Raw genomic sequence first — 27,940 nt, 5'->3', positions numbered from 1 at the left:
AGTAAATACTAACAAAGTCTTTTAAAAGCATAATCAGCTTGGCACGGTGGCTCATGCCTTTAATCCCAACATTCCTGAGGTTTAAACAAATAGGGATGCAGCGTTCAAGGCCAGCCTAGGAAGTGAATTAATTCTATGTCAGGCTGGACTAGAGTGAGACCCTGCCTTTAAAAAAAAAAACAAAAAAAACTAGGGCTGGAGACATGGCTTATCAGCTAAGGCAGTGGCCCCCAAAGCCAAAGGACCCAGGATCAATTTCCCAGAACCCAAGTATGCCAGATGCACAAGGGAGGGGGTACATGCATCTGGAGCTCAATTGCAGTGGCTACAGGCTCTGGTGTGTCCATTCTCCATCTGCCACTCTCTCCCAAATAAAAAGACTTTTTAAAAACCCCGAAGTAATGAATAATAAAATAAAAATATAAGGTGAGCTTTTGAAAACTGCAACAAGTCAATATGAAGGGATAAATGTAGGACTAGGGACATGGCTCAGCACACTTAAAGGTGCTTGCTTGCTTGCTTGCAAAGCCTGACAGCCTGGGTTGGAGTCTCCCCAGTACCAAGGAAAAGCCTGATGCCCAAAGTAGCGAATGCATCTAGAGTTCATTTCCAGTGGCAAGAGGTCCTGGTGCATCCATACTCAGTCTGCCTTTTTCACTCTCAAATATATTAGAAAACATTTTCAAAGTGTACACTAAGGCTGCAAAGCCGAGTGATTCACTTTAAAAGGAAGATGCTTTAACGTCAGGACCCTGCTCCCTTGAAAACCTAGGCACATTTCAGTCTTGGCATGCCATATTCTTAATATATGGTTCTCTTGTATATTATTGTGACGTAACTCAAAACATGCAACTCAACGTCCATAAATCAGAGCTTATGTGACAGCCTCATGTAGTAAAGAAAGTAAACTGATTTAAGTGTGGGAAATTCTAAAATAAGTCTTTTCAAGCCGGGCGTGGTGGTGCACGCCTTTAATCCCAGCACTCGGGAGGCAGAGGTAAGGAGGATCGCCGTGAGTTCAAGGCCACCCTGAGACTACATAGTGAATTCCAGGTCAGCCTGAGCCAGAGTGAGACCCTACCCCGAAAAACCAAAAAAAAAAAAAGTCTGTTCAGCTCAAAAAAAAAAAAAAAAGAGCTTGTCTGAAAGTAACATTGTAAGGAAATTACTGCGTGCGCCATGTTGCCTGTCTATCGTGGGTTTTCCACAGGGCTCTCGGCTGCCTTGGCACTGAAGTTTTTGAAACTCTCCCCCTTGTGCTCAATTTACTGCAACATCTTTTTTAAACCAGGGCAAAATAAATTCCTCTGGAAAGTCAGCTTTGCTACATCACACCCTTCCCCATCTATCTGCTCCTGAAATTCAGATAATTACATATTGAAGCATCTCAATTTAGAAGCCATTTCCACTTGGCAAGGGAAGTGCTCTTCCTTAGTCCTGGCAAGGGAACCATTCTTCCTCCCTGATGTTCTGCACAAACTCATCTTCCGGGCCCTAAGAATCCATTCCTCGGAGAAGCAGGTAGTCAGTGGTGACCTTACTGAAGTCTCTGGCTCCCTCCTTCCTTTTGAATTGTTAATGTAAAAACAGTGTTTAAAGGAGCGTGGGGATGGCTAAGATCCGTGTCGTTACCTGACAGCAAAGCTCATTTCCTTGTTTGCAGTGACATGATCAAGCAGACTGGACAGTCCAGCCGCTCTGCTCACCACTGCACTACGGGTTATGCGGTATGGGACTGGCAGTTTCCAGAACTCCTAGTAAACCCCTAGTACTTCAGCCTTTCAGCAGGGCTCCCACTTTAGGGACTGATTAAACACCCCAGATGAAGTGAACAGTAAACACCCCTGCTCTAAACTGCAGAGGAAATCATTGAAGGCAGGGGCTGATGGATGGTGGACCTGCTTTCTGGGTCTAAGACCGCTTGTTGCCCCTCCTCGGTTCAGTACCACTTACCACTTCATTACACTCATTTCATGAGGAGTCATGCAGACGTACACGGTGAAGAAGGCCCTCGTTTCTAAGTTCACCACCAGCCACTGTCCCATCTTTAGCAAGTACACCAACACAACGCGGCAGTGGACGTGCTTAGATTGCAGAGATCTAATTTGCATGAAAGCCTTGTATGTGTAAAAAATAGTGCTCCACATACTCAAATCCAGGACTGAAGGTTTGGGGAAGGGCAATTTTCTTCCCAAATATGAAGTTTATCAATTCCCTAATTAGTGATTTTGAAATGGACATCTCAAGTCCAGTGGGGGTCCCCTACTCCCCGATGTTTCTCCAGGTCGTCTAGTAACCATGAATGCACGCCACCCCGCTAGCAAGGAGAGCTACCTACTCCTAAACAAAGGATGCCGCTAGCCACAGAATGTACAGTACTGAAGGTCTGCAAACCAGGACACGAGTTCTTCCTGCCCATGGGCAGCTGAGTTCTGGGCCATGGACAGCGCACAGAGAACCTGACAACAAAGGTCACAGGTGGCAAAGTACCAACCCAGACCACAGTAAACGGTGGCTTGGTGGGCAGAAGGGAAGTGTGTCCCTACTGCGGGCAGTTGAACACTCTCTAGACTTCTGACTGGGGTGTCCTTTCTGCAAGAGTCCCTTTCAGGTTGAGTTAACCCAGTGTTCTCAAGTGTGCGCAGGACTCTCCTGAACAGGTTAGTCTTGCGGATGGATACCCCATCTTCTGGTTAGCAATGCAAAGTCCAGAGGCTCTGGATGTAAAGGAGCCAACGTGGACACGTCCCAGATTCAGAAGCCCAAGCTTCGTTACTTTGGGTATTTCGGTTGAATGACAAAATGAACATCCTTACACAAGGAAGCAATGTAGACAAGTAAGACTGACCCAGCCAGGATTTGATGCATAGTTTACTTTAGACAATCATAGAGAAATACAAAGTCATTATAAATAAAATATAGCACTCTTGGCTTTATCTCGGCATGGTGCGCGCACACACACAGGCTATTATGGAACACACTGGCACATGAAATGACTACTCACCACCCAGCACAGCATCGTCTTTTGCTATCCTGAGGGAAACTAGTCTCCACCTAGAAGCCCTTCCCTTCCTGAGCCTTCCCAAGTTCTCATGGCAGGCTAATTTGAAGGGGAAGTTCTGTAAGGTCCCCAACAAACATGGCAACTACATGTTTTAAATACCGTAATAAAAACAAGCAGCCTTTCATGCTTCTGCAACGCATCAAGAACCTCAGAAAGCAACTGTGAACTAAACGCACATTTAGGAAGTTAGGGCGTATGTGAACTGCGGGTAGACTGGAAGCACTTTCACTTGTGTATCGGTCCACAAGCCAGCGTGAGAGAAGCAAAGGGCCCCACGGCGGGAGCAGAGAACGGCCGGGCTACAGCGACAGTGACGGCCTTCTCCTCCCGCTGCGGCCCTGCAGGGACAGTGCTCACTTCCCGTGCACAGACCATCGTACATCTCCCAGCCTCCAGCAGCAAGCAGAGACTGCAGTCAGCCAGTCCCCGACCTACTGTAATTTCAACAGTGGAAAGAAACTTTCAAAGATTTGCTAATTTCAGAACTTTTAAGTCCTACCAGTTCTCTTAAGATACAATGTTTAGAACACCAGCAGAGCAAAAACAGCTTTTAAGTAAACATTTCTAGAACCATAAATACACAACTTAGAAACAATGAATTACCAAAAAAAAAAAGTGGGGATCATGAAATAATTTGAGAGAAAAAGATTCATAACCAACCTATTTTTTGTTGTTTTGTTTTTTTCAAGGTAAGGTTTTGATCTAGACCAGGCTGACCTGGAATTAACTCTATAGTCTCAGGGTGGCCTCAAACACACGGCAATCCTCCGACCTCTGCCTCCCGAGTGCTGGGATTAAAGGCGTGTGCCACCACGCCCAGCCCTCTAAACTATTTTTTTAGTGATGAAAAAGTTAATGTGTTTAGAGTACTAGGTATCATGCTATGTTTACTTAAAGTTCTCACCATAGCTCATGCCTATTTAAAATTCCATCCTTAAAAGAGAAGCGGATTTTATTGTTCCTTACCACACTGAAGAGCACTTTAAAGCAACAGTGTTTTCTCAGCATGCAAATAGAAGTCCATCATTTCAATCCCTTAAAAAATAACCCAGCTCTCAATTATTGGGCAGCATCTCTAAGGGACAGTTTTGAGTCTCGAGTCTATGTACAGCATATCTGGATTCTGTGTTTTTGTACTGGTATTCTTCAAAATACATGAAAAGTGAGTCATATTCTAGCATGTAAAACTGAAGCTGTTTCTAAGATTACACATGCAAAAAAAAAGAACAAAACCGATGTGTTTGTGTCAAAAGTAAACATGCAAGGGTGATTTGATTGTCTTAAGCCTCCTCTGAACAGACACAGTTGTTTCTCATGGCCCGCTTGGAAAATGATGTAATAACACCATACATTTTAAAGTGTATTTTCTGGTCTTTATTAATTATAATTATGGCAACAAATTCTAACACTCAGTTCCTAAAACAGAGGCACAGGTCAAAGGATTTAAATCTCTCTGTAGCTGTTGCTAGTCTTTTTTAAAGGTAATACTTGGTGTTGTAACTGTTCTATCAGCATAAAGTAGATACTTGTAAAAATAGCCATTAAATACTAATCCACAGGTTTCACTAGTGTACATATAAACCCTATGTTAAAAGTATAGATAAAAGGAAATATAGCATAGTTCTAAGGTTTCTAAATTGTTGACCAAAAAGCCACCCATTTTAAGACTTAACAGGACTTTAAAAAAAATTGCTTAAACATATGAATTTAAGACTTCATTTTATTCAGCAAAATCATTTATTTACACAATAGGGAATGCTGGTTTGATTTTATCAATGATATCAACACACCGAGTGGAGACAAGGCTGAACTGCAGGCTTCTGTGTGCAGTGACCGGCTTTCCTTACCTGTATCAGGAGCATCGAGACAACAGTGTCCCAAGCACACTGCGTGAAAGTACACACAGGCCCAGCAATACCCTCCCTGGCAATTACTACTAACTTTTTCTTTTTTTTATAAACGTATAAAAAAACCAAAAAGTCAGTAAAACCAGCACTAGGATGTAGTAAACATGGTGTGGCTCTTAGTGAGCGGGTCAGGAACACCTCACTAGACCATCTGCAGCAGAGTGGTCTGCTCTTCAGACCCCTGAGGAGACAGCAGTGGTCTGATAAGGATGTGACTCAATGGAGTTAAGGGAAGAAAAATAAAAGGATTGCAGAGCATAGCCCCTATTAGAACAAGCTAACTTTCCAGATTTTCCAAATTAAAAAAAAAAAACAAAAACAAAAAGAAACACTTCAACATGAAGCTACAATACAGTTTTTCAGTTTTTTTTTTTTTTTTTCCTTTTTAAAAAGTTCAGTTTGCACTTTAATCCTGGGTCTTTAAAGAGAAGGACAGTTTGGGCCTGGATTTCCCCTTGCCCAGGATAATTTTTTGTTCTTCTTTTTGCTGACGCTGTCGTTCTTGTTCTAGTTTCATCCTTTCCTCGTGAATCTTTCTTTGTTCTTCAACAATTCTCAACTGTTCTTCAGCCTAGAAGTTCAAAGTAAAAATTAGAATCTTATCATTTCCACATCTGTCTAGTAGTAAGTACCACTTTGGCCACCAGATGAAATTGCCAGTCAGTATAAGCATACAAGCATGGGCCAGAGCGAGAGAGTCTCAACCACGCCCCACCCACACACACTTAAAGGAAAAGCCCCAGCCCGAGCTCCGCAGAGTACAGTCAGCATTGTGTAACCCAGAATTACTACCAACCAAATTCCCTGGAGAAAAGCCACCAACTTGGACTGAGCTGACAAATGCTCTCCACCTTTAACCCTGTAACTGCTCATCTCAAGCAGCATCTGTCCTGCCCTCTCCTACCTCAGAGGCCCCAGTGTAGAAACCTCAGCTGCTCACGAGCCACTTCAGACTTTCCTCCCACCTTCCAGGGCCCATGCTCACTTCCGCAAGTATCAAGGGACATCCCCGGACTCTCCTTCTAGTAAGGCGCACTAAGCAATGAGGAGATGACAGTGGATGTCAGAGCGGAGATGGCTACAGGCATATGGAAGCAGAGGGCAGGGACAGTGCACACCCCGTGGTTAAGAGAGCTCCTACACCAGAGACTTCAAAGCTAACAGTGCCACTGACGAGAAAAGCAAGCTCTAGAAGATACGCTGTTTCCATGTGCGTCACCAAGGCCCTCCTGAGCTGCCTCCTACTCCCAGAGTCTAGCTCAAGTTACCTTCCACCTCTTCCATTTGCTGAAACTATCTTCAAGGTGACCAAGAACTTCACCACAAACTCAGTGACCTTTCTCCGTATCTGAGTCAATTGTCTTTTTTTTTTTAAGTTCTCTCCTTCCATGTATTCTGATAGAGAATAGTAACGTTCTCAACTTGTCAAAACTACTCTAAAAATACTCTAGCCACCTCCCTCAGTAAGGTGCAGTAATGTGACTAGCAAAGGATGGGAGAGTTGATGGACTAGACAGTGTTATGCAATGTAAAAATGTTACCATTTTATTGTGTGAGTATCAAAATAAAGAAACACAATGCTTAAATACTCAAGACCTCAAACTGTTAAGAGCAGTGCGGGTGGGCTCAGGAGACAGACTGTGGTGCAGGTGCAGACCACTGGAGCTGGGAAAGGTTGGGGACAGCAGAGAACAGCATGCACACTGTGGAGCCCGGCAGTGGGCTTGGTGAAGGTCCACCCAGCTCCCACCCCGCCCCCTCTCCACAGCTGGCTGTGTGTCACCAAACAGGAGCTGGCGATCGACCGTATTTCTCACATTTCCTGGGCTCCGTCCTCATCTGTCCCACTCTTACAGAAAGTCAGCTCTTTCTGAGGCCTATGTCACTGTTGCTGCTGCTTTGCTTTTAGAGACAAGGTCTCACACTAGCCTATGCTGGTCGTGAACTCACAGTAATCCTGTCTCAGCCCTTCAAATGTTTGGATTACAGATGAACAAGTTTCTAGTGCCCAGATACTAACTCTTTCCTCTGTCTCCTCCTGCTTCCCCAACAACCACTTACCAAGACACTCACTGCTTGACGTTTCTGTGGTCCCGTTTACTTTCATCTCCACCGTCACAACGTCAGCCAAGGCTACACACTTCCTGCACATCTCCAGTGACTATTCCCAGTGTACACAGAACTGCTAAACTTTCCTGTGCTTTACCACTGCACTTGTTTGCCAAGTTACATTTAAAAAGCCTTAAAACTCATTGAAATCTAATCTGTATACTACAATTCATTTCAAATTACTAGCTTCCTTAGATTGACACTGATAATAAAATAAATATATCTTAGCCGGGCGTGGTGGCGCACGCCTTTAATCACAGCACTTGGGAGGCAGAGGTAGGAGGATCGCCGTGAGTTCAAGGCCACCCTGAGACTACAGTCGATTCCAGGTCAGCCTGGACCAGAGTGAGACCCTACCTCGAAAAACCAAAAATAAATAAATAAATAAATGAATAAATCTTAATTCTACACTTCTCACAAGCATACAAAATCCATATGTCCACAAGTGTATTCACTGCAGCATCGTTTGTAAAAGGAAAAAGACTGAAAGCAACCACCTGTAAACCTACCCTGCATCACAGAACACTGCACAGCTGTGAAACAAGAACCTGGACAAAGAAAGCACCTCCATGCTGCAAAACGGAGCTCTCGGCGTCAGTGAGGGAAAACATCAAGTACAGAAAGCATGCCCAGTGCCCACACTGAATGTACAACTCTGGACAAATTAAAACCACATTTTAGGGCTGGAGAGATGGCTTAGCGGTTAAGCGCTTGCCTGTGAAGCCTGTGGGCCCTGGTTCAAGGCTCGATTCCCCAGGACCCACATCAGCCAGATACACAAGGGGGCACACGTCTGGAGTTCGTTAGCAGTAGCTGGAGGCCCTGGCACGCCCATTCTCTCTCTCTCTGCCTGTCGCTCTCAAGTAAATAAACAAAAAATTATTTTAAAAAACATAATTTTACAAGTAGGGGATGGGAACTAGGCACAGTGGGGGGAGAAGGTTAAAGGACTTTTCCTTCCCTACTAAAATGAAACAAAAACACCTAAAGCATTACATTGCATAACCTAAAACTTGGTAGTGGAAATTTTAACTTGCTTTAGTAAATTCCTTCATAAGTTGAGAATGCCAATTCGACTGCACTGAAAATATCTCCGGACTGTAATGAATGCGATGGACTGGTACAGAGTAAAGGAGAGAGAGGCTCGATGTCTCTGGGATCATCTAGCTATAGATATAGAATTCATCTCCAATGCTGAAAGCACAGTTGATTACAGTAGCTCACAATGCAAGTTCCACAAACACAAGCCAAAAATCATGTCTCCGTTTCTTCCCTTACTATAAAGACTCTCCGGGTAACAGAAACTGTGGGTCTCATCCCCCACAGCTGCAAGGGTGGCACCATGCCCCGCACCCCACGTGCTAGCTCCCCACGTCGACAGTGGCCCTGCTCCCTCCTCCCTCCGTGCAGCGAGCGTTCACAGATGGACAGCAGTGCCCACGTGACGGGCAGCACAAAGCTCACGCACAAGACACCACCCGAGTTATCAATTCACCACCTCTGTCTTCCCATCTGCCCAGGCCCTGGCACCACACCCCCGACATTGACAGGTGACAAGGAATGGATTGTATCAAAGCAAAATACTATTCTAATGGAGGTCCTAATCACCCCTCCAGTACCACTGACCCCATTTGCTTTACCCAGTCTACTGATATAAAAGGTACTTTTTAGCATTCTTCTTAGACTACCTAAAAATGTAAAACAAAAACCCCTCCAGAGAACTCTCTCTCCCCTCCTGCCCACCCCCCTCCCCTTTTATTTTTTGAGGTAGGGTCTCACTCTGGCCCAGGCTGACCTGGAATTCACTATGTATTCTTAGGGTGGCCTTGAACTCACGGTGATACTCCACCCTCTGCCTCCCGAGTGCTGGGATTAAAGGTGTGCTCCATCAAGCACAGCTTCTCCCTTGTTTTTTGAGGTAGGGTTTCACTCTAATCCAGGCTCACTTAGATCTCACGCTACAGCTCTAGGCTGGCCTCAAAGTCATGATGATCCTCCTACATCAGCCTCTTCAGTGCTAAGGAGGTGAGCCATTAGGCTCAGCTTTTAAATTAAAAAAAAAGAGAGAGAGAGAGAATGGGTGTGCGACTGGGTTGCTAGCCAGTACGAACTCCAGTCACATACACCACGTTGTGAACCTGGCTTTATGTGGGGACTGGACAATTGAACTCAGAACAGCAGGAACGGCAAGCAAATGCTGCTAAGCACTGGGCTCCTCACTGGTGGTGAGCAGAAGGTAAGGGCAAAGGAGAAAACAGGTACCACGCTACTCTCAGAGAGGTGAACCTCTGCCCTTTAGGAACTCCCAAGACATAAATCTTGAACTACTTTGCCATCTGTTGATTCATTTTCCTCCTTAAAACTTACATATTGTCGGGTATGGAGGCACACGCCTTTAATCCCAGCACTTGGAAAGCTGAGATAGAACTGCTGTGAGTTCAAATACAGCCTGAGACTACATAGTGAATTCCAAGTCACCCTGGACTAAAGCAAGACCCTACCTCAAAAAAAAAAAAACAAAACATATCAATGTATCTCATTTTAAAAACCCCAATGAATAAGGAAGTATTTAAAAAGCAATCATACAGTAAATTCAGGATTAATTTGGATTATGAAACCATGTGTCATAAACAAAATAAATGAGATGTGATTGGTTCTAACTCTATTATCTATATAAAAGGTATGGAGGCCTCTTTCTTATTCTTGAAGGTTCTCTTGACTTGAACCTCCAGTTCTCTGCTGATAGCCTGGCCAGGCTGGGATGGGGGGGGGGGTAACCCAACTTCCACATAGGCTCTCTCCCCCCTTCTGACTTCCAAGAACTCTCTGCATTTCCTTCTCTTAATCAATCTATCTATCTATCTATCTATCTATCTATCTATCTATCTATCTATCTAAATATATAAAAGTATGGCAGGCTGGAGGAATGGCATAGTGGTTAAGACGTTGGCTTGTAAAACCAAAGGATCCAGGTTCAATTCCCCAGGACCCACATTAGAATGATGCACAAGGGGTGCACGCGTTTAGAGTTCGTTTGCAGTGTCTGCAGGCCCTGGTGGGCCCATTCTTTCTCTGTGTCAAATAAATATTTTTTTTAAAAAAGTATGGTGGTACATGATTACATGATTCCAGTCCCAGTACCTAGGAGGCCATGGCACGGAGTACATGACCTGCAAACTGAAGCCAACCTGAGCCACTGAGAGCTTGTGTCAACAGGAATGTGAGGCTAAGACAAAAACCTTTCCTAAGACAGCAGCAAGTCACCTACGCGGACTCCAGAGACCTCTGGGTGGCACCTTCACATCTACCCTAGCAGAACACCTTCAGCTCCCATTGAGTGACTTTACACTCCCATCTTTTCAATTAATTTGAACTCTCCTTTACAAACCTGCACAAGACATGTTTCTATGCTGCCAAGAGCAACCATGCCTTCAGGATTTCTATTCCAGACTCACAGATTTCACACTAAAAACCCGTGTGCTTGGGGTGGGGAGGGGGCCCAGAGGTTAAAAGTGCTTGCTTACAAAGCCTGCCAGCCTAGTTCAAGTCCTCAGTACTCATGGAGGACCAGGTGCATACACTGGCACAAGCATTTGGAGGTTATTTTCAGTTGCAAGAGGTCCAGGCACTCCCAAATTAAAAAATGATAATAATAATAATGATAACGCCACCTGTACTGCAGAGATGTGGCTCTTATTTTTTGTATGTTTAAATTCTCTTTCTTGAGTCATTTTCATTGTTTTGGTCATCCATTCCCTTTTGTACACTAGGTCTAATTCCTTAGATGTCTGTTCCCCAGAACCACTGCTGGTCTCTGTGGCTATCCAGCAGCCTCAGAGGGTCTCTAGCTTAGTTCACCCTCTGATGCTCTAACACCATTCTGCAGCTCAAGGAAACGCGCCCCTGGTGAGGCTCCCTGACCACATGCTAACTCAGCAGAGGGCAGACACGGGACATGGTCTGTGTTACAGATGAAGAACAAGAGACAAGACTCTCAAACCTTTAATAACTGACCAGCGTGGAGCTCCCAGGACCTAAGTCAGGTTCTACCAACAAATACTTTTAACAATTGAATTTCACACTCTTACAGGAAACAGGCCCTCAAACAGCAGCCTGCAATGTGAGGCCAGGCCACTAGGCAAGAGGGACAGCAGACACCTCTTTCCTGCACACTCTCACCCATTCATGTGGGCCACACGCAAAATGAGGGATGGCTGCCCCAGCCTTCTTTCCAGAGCCAAGCTGTCCTGGAAGCACACATCTCTGGCGATCTCACTGGGCAAGAATTCCCACATCACCAGTGGTGCTGGCTCCTTTCAAACTCCATTCTTTAAGCTCCACTTGCAAGCCAGGCTATGGCTTCACTGTGCTTGGATTGTAGCACACAACTGGGCCGGCGTTCCGCGCACATACTGGAGTGCACACAGCAGGCCGCTGCCCCACCACAACATGCACTTCAGCCCTTCAGTCACAGTCCTACTAAGTCTTTTTAAAGCAATACATGCATTTTCTGTCACCTGCCTCGGAATCCTCCTGTTTCGACCCAATTCCAAGTCCACGTCCACATTTTGACCTCAAAACAGAAATTATGGGGCCAGAAGCCTCCATCAGTACCTCAATCAGGGGGGAATGTTATTGTAGCCCTGATGGCAGGACCAGCAGAGCCTTTGCAAAGGAGACAGAAAGCACCTCTGTGTGAAGGTGGGGTCCAGGGGCACACGTGTCTTTTCTCCATGGTCACTGTCGCCCCCGCCCGTGGCTCTTTCATCTTTACACGTGCTCACTGGGAAATGTAAGAGACGCGTCACAAGTCCCACCGAAGCGCGAGAGCCTCGAGGAGGAGGAGCGGTCGTGTACTACAGACACCACGGAGCTTTCCTAGGCAGGGCTCTGACCCCCTGGAGGGTAGGGAGTCCCTTGACTGCCTCTTACAGAGGTAACCCAAGCCCAGCAAGTCAAAAATGGCATACGTGGATCCTAACCTCTAATGTTGATGTATATGTAAATGAGGGATCCAAGAGTGGGTACGGTATGGGCTATGAAACCAAACAGGAGATCATAAAAGGAGAACAAGAGGTGATAAAAGGGGGCAGGGAAAAAGGTAATGTAAGTTGTAAAAACGGAAGGCGCATGGGTGGGGTACAGCACAACGAAGGAGACTACGTAAAAGAAAAACCATAAATTTTGCTTGAAATATACTCTAATGAAACTCAAGTCTTTGTATGCTAATAAGAAAAGCAAATTAAAATTCTATGTTGTATATTCTCTGTATTATCAAGTACATTTGTCTAAAGAACCCATGGCTTTATTTAAATATATCTGACAACTAAACTTTCACTACCTTAAGTAACCTGAAGAAAAATCTGTAAATTCACATTCAATTTCATGAAATGACCTTAGAATCAGATTTAAGGTTTCTGGTCTTCTGTGATCGCTGGGTATGTTCTGAAACTGTTACTCCCATCTACAGTTTCAGGATATCACAAAGGCTTTCCTTTCCTTTTTGAGCCAGGGTCTCACTCTCACCAAAGCTGCTCTGAAACTCTAGTCCAGGCTAGCCACAAACAACTCACAGTAAGTCTCCTACTTCAGCCTCTCAAGTGCTGGAAGTAAAGGATGCCACCATGTCAAGCCAAACCAACCTTTTCAGTTTGGATTTGACATTAGGTTAGTATGTGTTTTTCCAGGAATTACAGTACCTAATTTTCATAATATTTATGTAAATGATTTGTCTCTTGCATTTTTAAAATTAGGATGCTGGTCTTTCTTTGCAAGAAATCACTGATTTTTTTTTTTCAGAATTACACTGCTATCCTCCCCCTCAAGATACTTTCTTGCCCAACCTGTCTTTTCTCTAACCTGACTTCAAACAACTTCTTGACACCCATCAGATTGGCACACTGCCATTTCTGAACTGACACTGCCTTTTTCACCACTGTCCCAAGAGATGCCATGCCACACATGCTTGCCACGTCCATGTTCCCAGACCTCGTCGCTTCATTCTCTCACGCACGGGCCTTCTGCACCGGCCCAGTTTGTGAGGAAGACTGCCTGCCATCCCAGGGCAATTAAGGAAGTTTTATCGCATCACCCATCCCACACTGACCATACAAATGCTCCCCCTGTATCATTAGTTAACTTTTCTGTACCTTAGTCTTGTCTCTACAAATACTGACAAGAATTTAATCCATTGTCATCTGCTCTGCCAACCTCGTGCTCAATATGGAATTAGTAAGTGGTCAGGTCAGCCATGTCCTCTCCCCCACTTTCTCCAAGAAGGCTTCCCATCCAACAGTTCCTAAGTCAAGCATATGAACGTGCAACCAGACAAACCAGCACTACGACACGCCTAGGAAAGCCTAGAGCACACGATGGGTCCTCCCTACATAAGGGTCTTACGCTTCAATGGGACTCTTAATACATCTTGTACTACATTTCCCATGAGCGGTATAAAGATGAAACAGTGGGAGAGGGGGCAAAGGACAGTGAGCATGAAAACACACTCTGTTCCCGGATGCCATCTTTACACAGAAGAGCCTTTCATCTCCTTTGCGAATACCACTGGTCCTGACAGCATGTCCTCCACACCAAGAATTTTTAAATCTTCTAACATTACTGAACATAGTGAGCAAATGAGCTAAGTATATTCAGAACTTTTAACGGAAATTTCTAAAAATTTAAGTCTCTTTTTTTAACCTGAGGTATCTATTAATTGAGTGTTTCTGACCACGTTAGCAGGCTGGTGTCTCTCCCTGTAGCCTGCCAGCTCACACCTAAGTGTGATCACATCACAACAGAGCTAGTCCTTGGTGGCCCAGTGACATCTTACAAATTCAGACGGTCATCCATCCAAACAGAAACCAAAATGAAGTTTTAGAATGGTGTGTAGCAACCTAATCTCTTTCTTCCAGAACTCTCTAAGATGCAGGACAAGCTAGGACTGGAGAAACAAGCACAAAGCATTCACTGCCTCTCAAATATTCCTCTATAATATGATCATCCTCTTTCCCCAGCTAATCTAATCACACACACAAAAATTCTATTTTTATTGTTCATGTGGGTAAATAAGAAGCCAAGCTATCTACCCAAGGCCAGAAGGGACCATGGCTTTTGTAGAGCCTATAGAAGAGAATTTGTCATCTATACCTCAGGGCAGGGGTTAATAACCAACAACTACTTAGGAAGATGTTCAACATCCCCAATCATTAGGGAAATGCAAATCCAAACAACTGAGATACCATCTCACCCAAAGTAGAATGACTATCAACAAGAAAACAAACCACAAGTGCTAGTGAGGACACAGGTAGAAAAGGAACCTCATCCACTGCTGCAGGGAGTGCAAGTAGTACAGCAGTTATGCACATGAAGAAAGGGATTCCTCAAGTACTTAGAGAGAGATCTGCATTCGACCCAGTCCTACCAATCCTGGGCATACACCCTGATGACTCCACACACTACCAGAGATACCAGCACATCCATGTTTACTGCAGCTCTGTTTATAATAGCTAAGAAGTGGAAATAGCTTAGATGGCCAGCGACAGGAAGATAGATAATGAAAATGCAGTACACGTATACACAACGGAATTCTCAGAATTAACAAAAAATGAAATTATGACATCTGCAGTGAAATGGAGGGATCTGGAAAGAACCAAGTAAGGAAAGTGACCTTTAAAATCTCACATTCTATCTGATTCACAAGGAAGCCAACTGTATGTTTTGTACTGAACAATTCATAATGTAGTCCCCAGACCACTTTTGAAAAAAAAAAAAAAAATCTCACATTCTTATGTGTTATATAGCTTGAATTACCTGTAAGTATGTGTACGTAGGGAAATGTGGATAAAATATACAAACAGACAAGTATAGCCAACAGTGAGTGTAGAGTAAGCTGGAAGAGGAGGGAGGGACAGGCAAAAAGATACCCATGACATGTAAACAGAAGGATGAAAGATGTAAGGGGAAAGGAATGGGCAGAAGAGTGTAAGGGGAATATCTGGAAATGCTATAAATTAATTTCAGGGCTGGAGAAGTGCTTCAGCAGTTAAAGGTGTTTACCTGCAAAGCCTGAAGATCCGGGATCGACTTGACTCCCCAGTCCCACGTAAACCCACATGTACAAAGTGACGCGTGTAGCTGGAGTTCCTATGCAGCGCAGGCAAGAGGCCCTGGTGCACCCAATGCCTCTCTGCTTACAAAACTCAGCAACACTTTCACCCTCATCTCCAGGGAGACGGCTGTCCGTCAAGTGCTTCCAGCACAAGTGTAAGGGCCTCAGTTTGGATTCCCAGGATGATGTAATATGTGCACAGGGGCGTGTGCACATAATCCAGAGTTAGGGAAGCAGTGTCTGGAGAATCCCTGTCTGTCTAGAACTAGGTTCAGTGAGAGTCTAACACACACACACACACAGGCTCGCACGCGCCAAACCCAACCCAACAGCGGCGCAGGGCTGCCCTCGGGCCCTTGCACGCAGCCGTAGAGAACGCAGGCCGCACTCGCAGCCGTCGGCCTCCCAGCAGCGCCCTCCTGTGGTCTCGTCACTGCCCACACCGTCTATCCAGCCAGACCAGCCCTTTAGACCTCCCTCAACCTACAAGCCCTCCTGGGTTGTGTCTTCAGCCCTAGGCTTTATAATGCCCACCTTCTCTAGGGTTTTGGATTGTGCATAATCACCACCTTTCCATGTGCCATCTTATCTCAATTTTTAAATTAGTCTACATCACCTTTTTAAAATATCTCCATTGGGGCTGGAGAGATGGCTTAGCGGTTAAGCGCTGCTGTGAAGCCTAACAACCCCGGGTTCGAATTCTCCAGGATCCACAAGGGGGCACAACATCTGGAGTTCTTTTCCAGTGGCTGGCGGCCCTGGTATGCCCTTTTTCTCTATCTGCCTCTTTCTCTGTGCCTGTTGCTCTCAAATAAGTAAATAAAAATAAAAATATCTCCATGGGAGAGAGAAGTCATCAGTGAAGATAAACAACAGTGGACATTGGAAGTCTTAAGGTTGGCCAACCAGGACAAATCAGCCAACAGGTGCAATAGTGGCACATCTGTTACGTGGGGAAGCAACCGCTCTCTAACTGGACTGGAAGCCTACTCCATGGGAGGGAACCCATTCCGGTACTGAAAACCTATGGAGGAAGGGGAGCTTGAGACCTAGGGGTGTAGCACCTGCCGGTGTCTGGTTAACTGTATGTATTATGCTCATCAAAATGCCCTGTAAGCACGTCTCTTAGTGGTCACACCCATGTGTTAGTGCCACTCTCACCTTTGGTTAGAGAAGCTTTTTTTTTCAGATGGCAGTAGCCACTGGAATCGCTCAAAAGGCACCATGGCGCTGAGATGAAGTGACAGAGGGTATTCAGCACTGAATCTCATCACACCTTCCAAGGCTCAAGATCAGTTATGGAAGAGGTGGCAGAAGTATGTAAGAGCCAAAGAAAAGGTAGGACTGCTGACAATGCACTCTTGCAGACACAGAAGAGCTGGATGTCCGTGACCTCACAGTGCCTCACTGCTACATGAGACCCTCATAATAGAAGGAAAGATGACGACATCAAGACAAAAGAGACTGATTGAGGGGGATATGATGGAGTGGGTTTGTGAAGGGGAAAGTGGGGAAGGGGAAGGAATTATGGTTTACTGTCTATAATTATGGAAGCTGTCAACAAAATATATATATCATATCTCCATCATTTAGTTAAACTCCTGCATTTCTGCTTAGATTATACAGTATGAGTAAGTAAAATTTATTAGTTTGGCACAGTGACACCGATCTGAATCCCAGCACTCAGAAGGCAGAGGCAAGGAAATGAGGAGTACAGAGGACACACAAGGCCACAGACAGGCAGGAGCAGGGCCGCCTGTGAGGCATGCGCTGTGCTTGCTGTGCGCAGACAGGCCAGCGCTGCAGCAACGTGCTGCAGTGGTCACCTATGTGCTTGGCTCCTTTAGTTTTCAGACACAGAAGACAGGTGAAATAAGTCAGAATAGAAAAAAATTCTGGGACAAAGTACACTTCACTCAAGAAACATGTTTCTACGAGTCCAGATGGGCTGGTGATGTCAGTGCCTGCAGGCTGACGCTCAGGTTCTGGTGCACTGAGAAGAGCAGGGCTGCTTCAGAGCAATGTGAAAACAGCCAGAAGCTTCAGACAGGTCTGTAAAATGGCGGGTCCCGGATTTACCATGAACTAGCAAAACTGACAGAAAACTCATAGAAAAAGTTTAAGAATCCTTCCTGCTGGTGTGCACTCCTTACAATAGCAGACTTTTGCAAAATGGAGTTTTACAGTCTGTATTTTAAAATTGTATGTTTTTAACAAACTATGCGGAAAAGTGAAAAAAAAAAAAGAAACATGCTTCTCGCCGGGCATGGTGGTGCATGCCTTTAATCCCAGCACTGGGAAGCAGAGGTAGGAGGATCACTGTGAGTTCAAGGCCACTGAGACTCCATAGTGAATTCCAGGTCAGCCTGGGCTAGAGTGAGACCCTGCCTCGAAAAACCAAAAGAAAAAAAAGAAACATGCTTCTAATCCTAGCACTGGGGAAGTAGAGTTAGCAGGATCACTGTGAGTCCCGGGCAGCCTGGACTAGAGTAAGACCCACCTTAAAAAAAAAAAAAAAAAAAAAAAAAAAAAAAACACGTCGTTAAACTACTCAAAACTGTGGAGTTCTCTCCAATATCAGAGGTCAAAATGCAGTCAACCTTCCCACTATTCTTGCCTCAAACTCAAGACTCTTGAAGTAACCCCAAGAACCTTCTGGAAATGAGGAAAACAACAGTGCTGCCGAGGCCTCCCCACTGCCGCACTCACCAGTTTGGCCTGTGCTTCTGCGATTTTTCGGTTATTCTCTTCCAGTATCCTCTCGAGCTCTTCACGTTTTGCACGTTCTTCCTCCTAAAGGGGAGGACATGTTCAGATGTTAGAAAAGCAAAATGTTTACTCTTATTAGGAAATACTTACTAATCTTCCTCTGAACTTTTTGATCTGACTTACAGGGTAGCTTTACAGCTACCTTCTGTCTGATAAATGATAAAACTGTGCAGCCTCTACAATTGGTTTCTAGCACTAAATTTCAATCAACCCTCCCAGTCCAAACAGCAACCGACTAAACCCTCCCTAATAGTTTCCTGGCAATTATTACTAATACTTTAATATCACACAAATCAACAAGGACAACTACAAAACTGGATAGTATTTACCAAATTAAATATATATATAAAATATAAATAAAGTGAATATTTGTCTCACCAATTATGGATACCTACGTATTCTTTACCTATACTCCTTTAATCAGCATTAAAAGTTGAGTATTTACTGTCTTGTCCAGTGTCCTGCAGAGTGTGCTCCTCGGCTGCCATACGCGCCAGCTTCCTCTTTAAAATGATTTGTACTGTTAGCTTGGCAATACCTGCATCAGCAGCTCAACCATTTATAAGAACAACATACAAGGAAGGCTGAGCTGAGGAATGCAGATGTTTATGGTAAGAAGGAACAAAAAAATGTAATTCATCATTCCTAAGGCAAACAATTAATAAGAAAAATACATTTACTGTTAGTGAAAAGTACAAATGGTAATCCATACTTCATGGAGCTAAGGGCTTCTTCCATGGGGAAATGGACTGAACATTCAGATGTTGACAATGTCTAAAGGCAGCTTAGATTGTCATCTACAGTCTGAACTGAAATTCAGGAATCCGGGGGATGCACAGTCAGGAAGTAAAAATTCTGTCATTTATCTGTTCTTGGAAAATTTCATAAATTGTAAAATGCAAGCTCTATGAAGACTGCCTGATGATTTGGGCAGTGCTCAGATCACAGCATACATACTCAAATGACTTTTAGTATTGGAAAGACTGCCAAAGGGTTGTGTCCGTGTTAAAAAAAAAAAAAAAAGTTAATATGAAACAAAAAGCACATGAAGAGAAAAAAATCTTGCTATGATTAATAACTCGCTACAAGACAGCACAATTTACTCCAAAAATATCTTCATTACTGAAAGCACAGATATAAATAAAAATAGCATACATTCAATTTTACAGTCTGAAATTAACTGCAGACAGGTGTATGTAGCTCAGAAAGGTCAGGGGAAATGCATTTGACAAGCAAAGCTTACTAGAAAGCCAGATCTAATACGATGTCAGCTTGTCCACTATAATGACAAGATGAAAAATGACAAGAAGTCATGTGTTTGTTTTTAAGCCTAATGTTTTAGTTCACGAGAGCGTAACTACAGATCTCCTATGGCCACACCACTGTGATTCAGTCATTACACCAGTGTACTGATGGACACTCAGTGCTGGAAGCACTTTGCCTCCAGTGTTTCAGTGACTTTCACCAAGTCATAGGGTCCAGGAGTAATGAGTGCAAACAAGCCATAAAGCTTCAGTAGCAAATTACTGTCTCACAGAAAGATATTTTCAACTTCTGCTCCGGCTGCTGATAAAACAAATCATGTGTTTAGCTCGACTCCAGACAAGGACAACCTGTTCCTTCATTACTCTCTAGAGGAAAAAAGGAGTTGTTAGTAGGTACTAAAAAAAGAAAAAGGAAAAAGAAAAAGGGGGGAAAGGATGAATAATCTGGACATTGTTCTTTAAGACTCCTTGAAGCACATTAGAATTTAACATGGAGGGCCTTATGATCAGAATGCTACAATGTGCTGAGAAGGGTTTAGGGAGGGATGAGGGTAAGAGAAGGAAGGAGAAGAGAACACCTATTTATGAGAAGCAGGCGCTGTCACTCATTGGCCCTGCTCCCCTCCATCTGACTGAAGGCGAGAAGCTCTCTCAGTCTAGTCAGCGATAAACAGAGAAGAACACAGAACCACAGGTGGGTTTGTAACCTTTCCCTTCACCACTCCGTCTCCCCGCCCTCCCAGAGAAGAATGTAAGTCCTGCAGCCATGGCAAAAGTTTCAAACACTTCTCAAATATGTAAGCCAGTTCCATTCAATCAAGTTATCCTTGAATAAGTTTTATGAAAGTAACTTTTAAGTATCAGCCAGCACTTCTGAATAGACTAAAAAAATCATCTTTCGCAGCACTGTACGTTTAGATGAGACAGGAACTCGTCTGCATCCCCTCTCTCTGAGCCGAGCAGGAGGCACACCCGACACTGAAAGTTTTGCCATGGACTGTCTCTACTTCCCAAACGACCGAGCGTTACCTCTCTAGCTTTCTGTGCGGCAAGCTCAGCTTGTCTCTGTCGCTCGAGCTCTTCGAGCAACTGCTTTTCCATGATGCGCTTAGCTTCCTCCACCCTGCGGAGAACTTCACGCTCGATCTCATCCTTTCTCTTCTCCAGCTCTTCCTCTACCCTTTTGGCCACCAGTTCTTCCACTCTTCGCGCTGTTTCTTCCTCGATGAGCTTTTCTTCTATTTCCTGCTGTCGACTACCAAAGTAGAAGAAAAACACCTTAGTATATTTAAACACTTCAGAATTAAAGCCATAACTAGTTTTTAAACTGTCAATTTCTAAGCCTGGCTTTACACATTACTTAATGATACTAGAATTCATTTTCACATCACATTTAAGGAAAGAAGTTATGAAGATGGTACTGCAGAAATTCAAATGAATATCCTTTTCCCTAAATCACATTCTAAATACAGAAAGATCCATATAAACAACATAATCCATTAAGTATTTATTAAATATTTATTTGGAAGTAGAGAGAGACAGGAAGTAGAGAGAACAGACGCCAGCACCTCCAAGGGCTGTAAATGAACTAACTCTAGATGCATGCGCCACTTCGCCCATCTGGCTTTAGGTGGGTACTGGGGAATCAAAACCGGGTCCCGAGGCTTTGTAGGCAAGTGCGTTGACTGCTTAGCCATCTCTCTAGGCCCAGCTTACTAATGTTTATGAAGGAACTACTGGAGTTCATCTGCAGAGGCTGGACGCCCTGGCACACCCATTCTCTCCCTCCCTTTCTCTCTCAAATAAATTAATTAATGAAAAAATGTATTTTTTAAAAAAGGTCTTATGCTGTAATCCAAATAGGTGTTAGTGATATTTTGGATTGAGAACCTATCAAAAGGAACACAGGTGGGGTATGGTGGCACATACCTTTGCTCCCAACACTAGAGAAACTGAGGTAGGAGGACTGATTTGAGTTCAAGGCCAGACTAGGGGGTACAGAGTGAGTTCCAGGTCAGCGTGTGCTAGACACGACCTTGCCTCAAAAAGTAAGTCAATTTCTTAATATTCTGACTTTCTTCCAACCTAGCAAGCTAAACCAAACCTTGAAAATCCTATCTTTTGACAATCCACTGGGCACACATACTTACAAGACAGGCATTCAACCAACCTTCTAGTGGCTGAGTTACCTTTAACACTTCAATCTATTCCAGCTCAGTTCTGGGGGACAGGTCATCCAATTCCCACCCAAAGGCTTTCATGGTCTACTCCTGTTCACAGTGAAGACATACTAATGCCAATGCAGCTTTGCATTCTTCACTTCAGTTTCTACATTATCTTCCACATCTTTTACCAAGAAGAGAATAAATGTTTCATCATTTATTTTCCTCCAATATATATGTTTGGAAATAAGTATGTTTAGAAAAATTGTGAGGACTCTTCTTTCTTTAATATCGCCTTCCCAATCGTACCTTTTAAAAATAAGTAAGAGCTGGGTGTGCTGGCGCACGCCTTTAATCCCAGCACTCAGGAGGCAGAGAGGGAGAAGGATCACTGTGAGTTCAAGGCCACCCTGAGACTATAGTGAATTCCAGGTCAGCCTGGGCTAGAGTGAAACCCTACCACGAAAAATCCAAAACACACACACATATACACACAAAAACACTCTTTTGAGCCGGGCGTGGTGGCGCATGCCTTTAATCCCAGCACTCGGGAGGCAGAGGTAGGAGGATCACTGTGAGTTTGAGGTCACCCTGAGACTACATAGTGAATTCCAGGTCAGCCTGGACTACAGTGAGACCCTATCTTGAAAAAAATTCTTTTTCCTTAATTTCCAATCAAATAGAAAACTGGAAAAATTACAGCAAGTCTTGTCTAAAGCAGCTTGAGAGACTCCCTCCACAAGACAAAGATCAATTAAAGATACTAAGGCAAATATTCCCAATCCAACAGGAATTACACGTAGGAATAGATGCTTTTCAATCCACTCACAGGGACGCAGCATAGAGAAGCTTATTCTTGCACACACACTTTTCCAAAGTTCAAACAATGCACAACACCCACATACTTTTCTTGAGAGCTGTTTGTACAAAATCAGTAAATATCAACCTGCCTGAAAGAAACAGTATTTTAAATCTCAAAAGCACAACTCTTAGTTACCAGTGTTAGGTGGGCATAGCAGTAACTTAAGAAGACAGAAAAATAGTTAGAATTCTATTTCCCTACAAGTGGAAAGGAAGGGAAGTAGGTTTTCTCAGTTTAATGAGGCCATTAACGAAAGGGAAGCAGACCTACCAAGTGTCCAGGACTTTGGTCCCTGAGCAGCAGGGCGGCTAACAGAACCGTTCCCATGCACCGTCAGTAAGGAGGACCCAGTAAACCCAGCTCATTACTCACAGCACCAGTCACGCAGCAGCTGGTCCACCCTCAGCACTGCTGCCAGCTAGCACCCAGACCAGAGGGCCAGACGCAGCCGTCCAGTCTCCCACAGCCTGACCGAGGCTTTATAGACCACAGGGGAGGAGGGCAAGTAGAAACTCCCACTGGAGGATGAGAACCAGCCTAGTGCACTTTCTCACAAAGCGGCTTATCTCCCTTTGTTCCTGGAGGAACTGAGGGCAGGGCAGCCCACCATGCTGACAATGGCCTTGCTGATGGCTGAACGAAAGGCAGGCAAGGTCTGGGCGCCCAGGCAGAGCTGTCTTGCTGCAAGCACTGCAACAATCTAGATTTTGATGTTATTCTTAGCAATATTAAAATTACGTGTTTACTGACAATTCATCACTGAGATCAATTTTTTAAACCATCATTAGCTAACTCCCACAAGACAATGGGACTTTCTTCAAGGGGTGGGGAGCGCCTTTGGTCACTGTGTGTTACAAATACATATATGAAACCTTTCTGCAGCTCTCAGACCAGTGTCTGCAGTGTTGCCTGCTGCCGGAGGTGCCAATGGATCCCAGTCCTTGCCACCACGAACTCAGCCACCCATGCATGATGACTCTTAAACCATGAGCCCAAACGAATCCCTCCTCCCTTAAAAAAAATTAAATATCACAGCTCTTCTCTCTCTAATCTTTGTCTCATAGTCCTCAGGCCACCGGGCCGGCTAAGAATCAGCACTACTGACAAAGAATTACATCAAAATCTTCAAGGTGTGCAGCAGAGCTGGCCTGACACCAGGTGCACATCCTCAGGAACTTTAGACAGCCATACCGACTGTGAGCACCACAGGGAAGCGCGGCACTTGCTGTGAGAAATCAGGGTGTGACTGACGCGGTGCAGGACTACGGGCACTGTGACTTCCACTAACTTTAAAACAAAAGAAGTCTGCTTAATGACTAGCAGCAGTGAGGCCGGGCACGGTGGTGCACACCTTTAATCCCAGCACTTGGGAGGCAGAGATAGGATCACAGTGAGTTCAAGGCCACCCTGAGACTACACAATGAATGGTCAGCCTGAGCTACAGTAAAACCCTATCCCAAAAAAAGTTATAATTAGTAGCAAGAGTATTTACAGTAATACTTAATAAGGCATCAAATACTGTGCCAAGAACTTTATGTAGCACGCCATCATGTATATTAACAATGGGAACAGGAATGAGTAGGTATCTGACTCACACTTCAATGAGGAAGCTGCATGTGAATGGACCTTCTCCAACTCCCAAGCTAGTTATGCTACCCAACACTGTTCCTCAGGGACAAGTGTGAGAGGCAAAGACAGGGGCCAAGCAGCCATCACAATGACCAGCAAGGTGCTCCAGAGCTGAGAAGCATCAGGTCTTTGCCCCACAGGCCTCAGGCTCCAAACCTTGCAAACCATGTGGTTCCATGCAGGAACTGCGCTAGTTCTTTACCCTGGGGATGAGCTCCACAGTCCTGGAAACCACTCAGAGAGATCCAGCTCACTTGTCTAGGGCCCTCAAACTTAGACCTGACAAGCTACTATACCAGTAACATAATTAGTCCCAAGTAATTTCAACTATTTACTTCTTCAGCAATGAATATATCATCTCAAAGCAACACCTAAGGGGATGGCTTAGTGGTTAAGCCTCTTGCCTGCAAATCCAGGTTCAATTCCTCAGAACCCACATAAGCCAAATGCACGTGTGTCTAGAGACCATCTGCAATGACTACAAGCCCTGGGGTGCCCATTCTCTCTCCAATAAATACATTTTTTCTAAAAATAACACATAAGGAAATGTTAGTGCTGCTGCAATGAGGTATGAGAGGAATCACATTAAGTGGCCAAACACAGGATGAAGAGCTTCTGAATTCAATTTTAAACCCCATGAATTAGCTACTCAGAAATGGGAATTCAGGGCTGGAAAGATGGCTCAGCAGTTAAGGCACTTGCCTGCAAAGTCTAATGATACAAGTTCAATTACCCAGTACCCTCATAAAAACCAGATGCAAGCCAGGTGTGGTGGTGCACGCCTTTAATCCCACCACTACAGAGGCAGAGGTAGGAGGATCACCATGAGTTCGAGGTCACCCTGAGACTACATAATGAATTCTAGGTCAGCTTGAGCTAGAGTGAGACCCTACCTCGAAAAAACAAGGGGGAAAAAGTCAGATGCAAAGTGGTGCAAGTATCTAGAGTTCCTGTGCAGTAGCTAGAGGCCCTACCATGCCCAGTCACATGCCCTCCCTTTCCCTGTCCTCTTTCTCTGCCCAGGTGTGGTGGCACATGCCTTTAGACTCAGCCCTAGGGAGGTCGAGGTAAGAGGATCACTATGAGTTGAGGCCAATTTGAGACGACATAGTGAATTCCAGGTCAGCCTGGGCTACAGAGAGACCCTAACTCCAAATCTGCCCCCCCCCCAAAGAAGAGAAAAAAAAAGACTTATCTCTTGTTGAATTAAGGTAATTCATAAGATTTCCTTAATTAAGTACAGTAAGCTCTACCTGGAAGCATGCAAAGTGTTATGACATAGCATTTACTGAGATCCGTTATACAGGTCAGCACATGAGCTCCAGTGTTCACAGGAAGACAGGCACCTCCACACCTGCATTCTCAGGTAACTCAGGGGTAACTGTTAGGGCTCTGAATTAACTGTAAGGAGCACAGTGATGTGGTCTGCAGTCCCATCAGACGCCTAACTGGTGATTCCTTCCCACTCTGCACACCTGGCACAATAGCACGTGTTTCCATCCTGGGTTCCTAACTGCAGACAGACACTCTCTAAGACACACTCTTACACCCGCGAGCCAATTGTTTCCCCACTTTATACGCTCCTCTGAGCATTCCACCCAAGGCCCTTACCAACCTCAAATAAGCTCAGGTCATCCACAATACCACCCACAAACTAAGTGCCCAACAGAAACTCCCTTTCCCTTAACCACTCCTCCGATTTGACATTTGGCCATCTGCAGACAGAACAGTTAAGACATTAGGTTGGTGAACTGTAATAAGTACGCGACAGTCATGTGAGCCAACATTAATGCTTCCTTCATGTCCTCCGTTCAGTTTTATGTGCCTCCAATGTGTCTTCAGCCCCTTTCTTTTCCCATTCCAACAGCCTTTACTCCATGTCAACTTACGGCACTCACCACAAGCGTCCACCCTACGCGGTAGCAAGAGATGGAGATGTTGGAGAGTTCTTTTCCTGTGCCTTTTCGAAGGTGTCACTTTATTTCCCTGTTCAAGGATTTATTTCTAGGATTAAAAGCCAAAGAGACTCCCCAATGGCTCCCGGCCTCTAAATACCTCTCCTGCCATCCCTGACTTCAGTACTTACGGAGCATCGCGCAGTGGCCTCTATCACCGCTTCCTCCACCTTGAGCCCAGCTCCTCTCATGCCATCCTTGTGCCGGGAGCTGGGTCAGCCTCTCTTGTCACGTCCTCCACCCCTTCTAGGGTAACTAGGGCGTTGACCCCTCCAGGATGCTTCCTAAATGCCAAGACACACTACCACCGAGCTTACGACGCCTTATCCTTACCTAGCTATGCTGGCTCCCTCATCTCGGTGGTAACAGCACCTCGTGAAGGCTCTGTAAATACGAGCTGAATGGGCAATTACTTCCCTCCTTTTCCCAATGTTCTCTCTTCCTTAGTCAAGATGTTAGACCTGGTAACGTCTACATGACTACCAGGCCTGTGCCTTCCCCTCCCAAATGCTTGGGCAGCCTTTCCCGCCATCTGGCCCTGGATTCAGCTGCTCCCAAGCAGCCTAAAAAACGGCTCTGTTACCCGTGTGTCATTTCCCTTCAGCCTCCCACTAGCGTCGGCTCCCACTGCAAGCCAGGTCATTATCGCTGTAGCCCCTCTTGCCACATGGAAAAAGTAGGTGTGCCTGAGGTCACGCTTGTTCCTACGTCCTGTTGGTGGGTATGTGAAAACTGTCACTTCACCTATGGGTCTCGTAGAAAGCCAGACCGAGAGCTTCAGTTAAGTCTTACTGTGGAGCAACTGCTTCCACGGGGCGGACGCTGCAGACAAGTCAAAGAGCGAGCAGCGTGGAAATCCAGCCGAACGTCTTAAAGGCGTTGCTTTGGGAAACAAGCTGAAAATAATACAGTGCAACTGCACAAAAACAGAAGACAATTCCCTATACCTAAGTGCTCCTCAGGAAAATCTAAGATCACACTCGGCCTCACGAACTTTCGAAACAGAACAAAGATGGCGGTTTAAAAAAGAACTTAGCACGTGCGCAGCTTTGCTCCACTGTGGTCTTGGGGAACTTAAGACCCAGAGCATGGGTTCCAGGTGTAGAAAACAATCCTGTACATTTTAAAATCTGTAAGCTCAGTTAGTTGGATTAAGCGCATCCGCTTGCATACCCAAAGACAACTGTTAAGGTGATGTAACAAAAATCAGGTTTTTTTTGTAGTCCAATTTAAAGTAAGCACCAAGTGCTGTTACTTAATCCCTGTATTTATAAAAACCCTGTGCATGAGCAAGGCCACATGAAAAGGCAAAGATTTAAATATGCAAGGGAGTACCACGATAGCACGTTCTTACTAGAGGGATAGGATGCAAAGTTAGTTTTTGCAAGGGGGCTGGCTGGGTGGCTGTGTATGGGGCCGTGGCTCTCCGCGTGTGGCCCACGGAGGGGACAGGCCAGCGGGAAGAGGGAGCACGTGCCGCAGCCACATCTTCACCGGACAGGAAGAGCGCCTCTCCCGTGGCACCCTCCGCACCCGCCGGCCCTTCTTCCGGGCCTGCCTCCCGGAACTCCTTCCTTACTTCCGGGACGTCCCCGCACTCCCGCGCCCCGAGGCTTCCTCCGCCCCCGCCAGGGCTCGGGCCCCGGCCCCGGCCCGGTCCGTCCGTCTGTGCGTGCGTGTGTGCGTGCGTCGGCCCGCGCGCGCGTGCGTGCGTGCGTGCGTTCTCCCCCGCCGCCCCGGGCCCGCCCGCTCACATTTTTCGCTGCCGCTCGAACTCCGCTTTCTTCTCCTCCTCCTCCCGCTTCTGCTTCTCGTCCAGGCTGCTGCGCTTGCTCACCGTGCGCCCGAAGATGTCGATGCGGTCGGGGGGCGACGAGGCGCGCTCGCGCTCGCGCTCCCGCCGGGACGCGGCCGCGTTGGTGGAGCGCGAGCGGGAGCGCGACTCCCGCCGCCGGTTGCGTTTGCTCTCCCGGGACTTGGAGCGCTTGCGCACGCGCTCCTTGTCGCGCGAGCGGGAGCGGGAGCGGCTGCGCTTCTTGTTGTGCTTGCTGCTCTTGGCGTGCTTGGAGCGCGACGAGCTCCGGCTGCGCGAGCGGCCCATCCTCCCGGCC

General features: G+C 45.5%; 1 protein-coding gene across 2 annotated transcripts; it reads right to left on the bottom strand.

The window, feature by feature from the left end:
* Window positions 1-4,766: 4,766 nt before the first annotated feature.
* Arglu1 (arginine and glutamate rich 1) lies at window positions 4,767-27,931 on the bottom strand. 2 transcript variants are annotated; one of them, XM_004663401.2, is made up of 4 exons: window positions 27,584-27,931; window positions 20,251-20,476; window positions 17,897-17,980; window positions 4,767-5,542 (listed from the first exon to the last, which is right to left on the bottom strand). In XM_004663401.2, the coding sequence occupies exons 1-4, from the start codon at window positions 27,928-27,930 to the stop codon at window positions 5,378-5,380; spliced, it is 822 nt and encodes a 273-aa protein (XP_004663458.1). In that variant the 5' UTR covers window position 27,931; the 3' UTR covers window positions 4,767-5,377. The 2 variants fall into 2 exon arrangements, 1 of the variants encoding a protein (XP_004663458.1); XR_006636263.1 differs by lacking the exon at window positions 4,767-5,542 and having other exon boundaries at window positions 17,898-17,980; window positions 18,402-20,476.
* Between the last annotated feature and the right edge of the window lie 9 nt (window positions 27,932-27,940).

Source organism: Jaculus jaculus, chromosome 3, assembly GCF_020740685.1.
Source record: "Jaculus jaculus isolate mJacJac1 chromosome 3, mJacJac1.mat.Y.cur, whole genome shotgun sequence".
Lineage (NCBI taxonomy): Eukaryota > Metazoa > Chordata > Mammalia > Rodentia > Dipodidae > Jaculus > Jaculus jaculus.
Note: the sequence above shows the minus strand (reverse complement) of the source record. Positions and strands in the feature narration are given on the sequence as shown.